Genomic DNA, 4,006 nt, shown 5'->3' on the forward strand with positions numbered 1-4,006 from the left:
TTACAGTTGTGTTATTTTCCATTCTGTTTTGTAGGAAAAGTACAAGAAAAATGTGGAAAAATGTTCTGTAGTTTTGTGAACTGTTTTGCAAGTCTTGGTTATTTGTTGGCTGGCTGAGCCAACTCATAACAGGATCTCTTGTTAGTGCTCTTGTGGGTGCATTGGTTTTTGCACTGTAACATTTTTCTGTACAAAGGTGCCCAAATGTTGCTCTGATAATTAACACATGAGAGTTTACTCCTAAGTGAGCACAGATTCCACATGGTTTAGTATAATCTCTTGCTATGACAAGAAGACAGCCATGCTTTGCCAATATCACCACTGACGGCTGGATGTCCCATGGCCACTAAGGCCCCTGAGCAGCTTCACAGTTTGAATGCCAAGAAAGAAGCAAATAAGGTCCAAAAGGTTGCCTTGCAAAACTGAGGAAACCTTTGAGAAGCTGACCTGTCAGTGGTGTGGGCAATGCTCTAGAATTAAACACAAAGTTACAGATCTGGTCAGTGATCTATGAAGAGAGGAGAGGAGAAAAAATTATCATTTTTGAGTACTGAATTAAACATCTGTCAAACTCAGGGCCAGAGTAGTTCAAAACTGAGCCTCAGTGTTCTTCCTTAACTTTATGCTGGCTTCCTTAGCAGGGTTCCTTCCATCCTGTATTTGGGTTGCATGCATGAGCAAAACTCACCAGTAACCAGTGAGTCACTTGCTGCAGTATTTCCAGTGCAGAGGGCTTTGTTATATGTAAAGCAGTTTCTGTGCTTAACCTCTCCGACCTGAATGTCTCAGGTAACTTACCCAAGGCACAGCGGATAGGAAGGAAGAAACAACAGTGCTTTATATTTCAGGCTTGGTTAACTGGTGTTTGTAAACTGCTTGAAGTTATTTAGATAAAGGTGTTAAAGCATAATAGAGTGACAGATATGTAAGCTTAAAAAATAATACTAATAAACACTCTTGCCATGCTTTGAAAATATGGGTGTTATAACTCCCCCAGGAATTATCATTTATAATACATGAGTCAGTTTGGTGGAAAAACTGGCACCAACTTCTCAATGTATAAAAATAGAAATAAGAATCTTTCTCCAGGTTCTGAAGGAAATACATAGATGAGTTTGAAAAATTTAATAATTGGTATGAGCATGAGTGGGTGTGTCAAGTAAAGAATTTAATGAGAGAGAGCTAATGAGTGGGCGTGAAACAGGGAAAAGACTTTTGCATTGATTAATTATGAAAGTGGGAAAGTATGAAATGTCCTTGCACCTCCCAAGTTCCAGAGCTCAGATCGAATCCTGAGGGAGCTCTCCCTGAAGGGAGATTGCCAGATTCTCTGCATGCTAGTTTGCAGTTCTGTTATTCCTACAAAGAAGAGGTCTTTGAGGGCCTTGTGGTGCTGCTGAGATTGTCACCCCCTTGTACAACAGCACCGCTTCTGGCTCACCTAGGCTGAGAGCTGGCAAAGAGCTTGTTACCTATGTAAACCCTTGGGTATGAACTGTATTGACCAGGAAAGGGCCTAAAGTGACAGAAACCAGCACTGATGAACTCAGTTTAACCAGCGGGCTAAAAAGTTGCCATCAGGACTCTTGAACTATCTGCTTTTCTGTATTTCCCAGTAAGTGAGCTTGATTGACAAAACCTTTTCCTGCTGCGGGGTAGCCAGGTTCCTAAGGAACAGACCAGTGAAACACTCCCTGATTGAAATAACCACAGGGGAATGCTGTTGAATATCAATTTTTCAGGCACCCATGTGTACACTCTGAATGGAACTGACCCAGAAGGAGATCCTGTGACATATGGCCTGACCTATGAAGCTGGATCAAGGCGTTACTTTTCTGTTGACAAGAATCTTGGAAATGTTACCTTGATTGAAGAGCTTGACAGAGAGGTACAATCAAATGGCACTACTCCAGGTGTTTGTGGGATTTCTTTCAGTTTAATTTGATCTGAGGCTTTGAGGGACAAGGCCAGTTTATTAGCCCCTGAAGCATGTAATACTTTGCAATTCTAAGGCATTATATTTCACCCATCATGTTGCATTCCAGTTGACTTGTGCCACTGACATTGCTATCAAAATTTTCAGCAGCTGTCTGTCCAGCTTTTTCAAAAGAGAAGTATATTCTTTATTTCTTATCTTCCCCCACCCACACCTCTCCATCAGGAGCTTAGGGTCAGCTACAGTCATCAAATCCTCACACAGGGGACTCTCCTGTCGTTAGGAAGAAGTAGAGATTCATGTAAGCAGTGTTTCAGGACCCTCCTCTAGTACATCATAGCCCTTTGGCCAATGTAACTATGCTGGTTATAGGTGCCTAAAGCCAGCCTTATTCTGGGAATAAGGCATTGAACCCTTCATATCTCCTCACTGAGAAGCTTACACAGTATTTGGTAAACCCTTTAAAAATCTGTACAGTAATACAGAACAATTTTAACCAAAGGTGCCATTTTAGGGAACATTTCTTAAAAAAGGTGACTAATTTTTATGAGCACTTTAGGAAGCAGCAGGGATTACCAGAGCAAGCATCTCCTGACAGTAGCCACAGAAGGTTCAAGGAGCTGGAGCTTCTGAGGAGTCTTCCTGGCCTCTGCTGGGGTTGCTCTGTGATATTAGTTGTTGCTTTCATCTGCCTGCCTAGACAGGTTTAAATCTGCAGTCCCTTTTCCAATCAGGACAAACACCATCTCTCTTACAAAAGAATTTTCTTCATTTACAGAAGGAAGATGAAATTGAAGTTATTGTCAGTATTTCAGATGGCCTGAGTACAGTAAGTATTTAATTATGCTGTAGCTTGTTAAACTGTCTTCACATACCTACTCCTATTAAATTACCTTAAAGGGGCCATCTCATTTGATCAGAAAACATAATCTCATTAGAGCCTTACCTCCTGTTCCAAGAGCCACTGAACTCACAGTTACTCAAGTCTCGCTTCATCTCCTTGCTCAGCTATTTGAGGATAATTACAATGAAGTGTGAGCTGAAATACTGACTTAGCAGCCTGCAGAATTACAGCAGCTTCCCATGAAGTTTCACTGCCAGCACAGTCGGATTTGTGCCTAAGATCTGGAGGCTTTTTGGAGAAATGTGTGACATTAAAGGAACTAGTGTTGGGTGTCCAAGAGCCGCCTGTCCCCACCCCCACAGTGTTTCTCTAGCATGATGTTAAGAAGATTTGCTTGGGCTAAGATGATGGGGTGTTTCTTGTCTGCTGTTAGATAAAGCTTTGTTCATGTCTAGTCATTAAGGACTTATCTGAGCCCCCAGTTCTGTTTCCACAGATTTTCTTGGTATTTTCAATTTATGGACTGATGCTGTCAGGGCCAGGATGGCAGTCTGCCAGTAGGAGGATGTGGGCTTCATCACCAGACATTCCACAAAAGTGGGACCCTCTTCTTATCTACAAGACTGGAAAAATCTAGAGCTCTTCCTCATCTCAAAGAAATTAATTGAGGTTATTACAAGAAATGTTTGGGATGTTCCAGCCTCCTACAGACACAACTGCCCTGGAAATCTCTGTAAAAAGGAAATAATGGGATCCATAAATAATGGGAGTCATAATATGCTCTTCATATTCTACTCCAGGTTTCTGAAAAAGTCAGGATCCTTGTAATGGATGCCAATGATGAGAGCCCAGAGTTCATCAATACACCTTACATAGTCCAAGTCCCAGAGGTTGGTGAAGTTCCTTTGCATACTGGAAATATACTTCTATAGGATGTAAAGAGGGGCTAATATGTTTTCAGTAAAGCAACAAATTGTGCAGGACAGACTTGCATTCTTTTAGTTTAGGGTTTGGGTAGATATTTAATATTCACTGCAAACTTGGGGAATAAGTCTGTAGGTACTTAAGGTGTGCTATTTTTAGGGTAAGTTCCAAGATGTGAGTCAATGTGAGTTTTTAGAATTGGGAATAGGATAGAAGTGGGAATAGGATACACCCAGTCTTACCTAAAATGTTCTGTTATTTTTATTTCACAAAGTGTTTCTTCTTGTTTTCCAGTTTTAATC

General features: G+C 41.1%; 1 protein-coding gene across 1 annotated transcript in view; it reads left to right on the forward strand.

The window, feature by feature from the left end:
• Nucleotides 1–4,006, forward strand: part of CDHR1 (cadherin related family member 1) — a 42,540-nt gene that overhangs the window by 7,147 nt on the left and 31,387 nt on the right. The window contains exons 3-5 of the mRNA XM_005417287.1: nucleotides 1,743–1,888; nucleotides 2,715–2,765; nucleotides 3,581–3,670. Of these exons, the coding sequence (XP_005417344.1) occupies nucleotides 1,743–1,888; nucleotides 2,715–2,765; nucleotides 3,581–3,670 (287 nt within the window). The remainder of the gene's footprint in view (nucleotides 1–1,742; nucleotides 1,889–2,714; nucleotides 2,766–3,580; nucleotides 3,671–4,006) is intronic.

Source organism: Geospiza fortis, unplaced genomic scaffold (genome assembly GCF_000277835.1).
Source record: "Geospiza fortis unplaced genomic scaffold, GeoFor_1.0 scaffold130, whole genome shotgun sequence".
NCBI classification, from domain to species: domain Eukaryota; kingdom Metazoa; phylum Chordata; class Aves; order Passeriformes; family Thraupidae; genus Geospiza; species Geospiza fortis.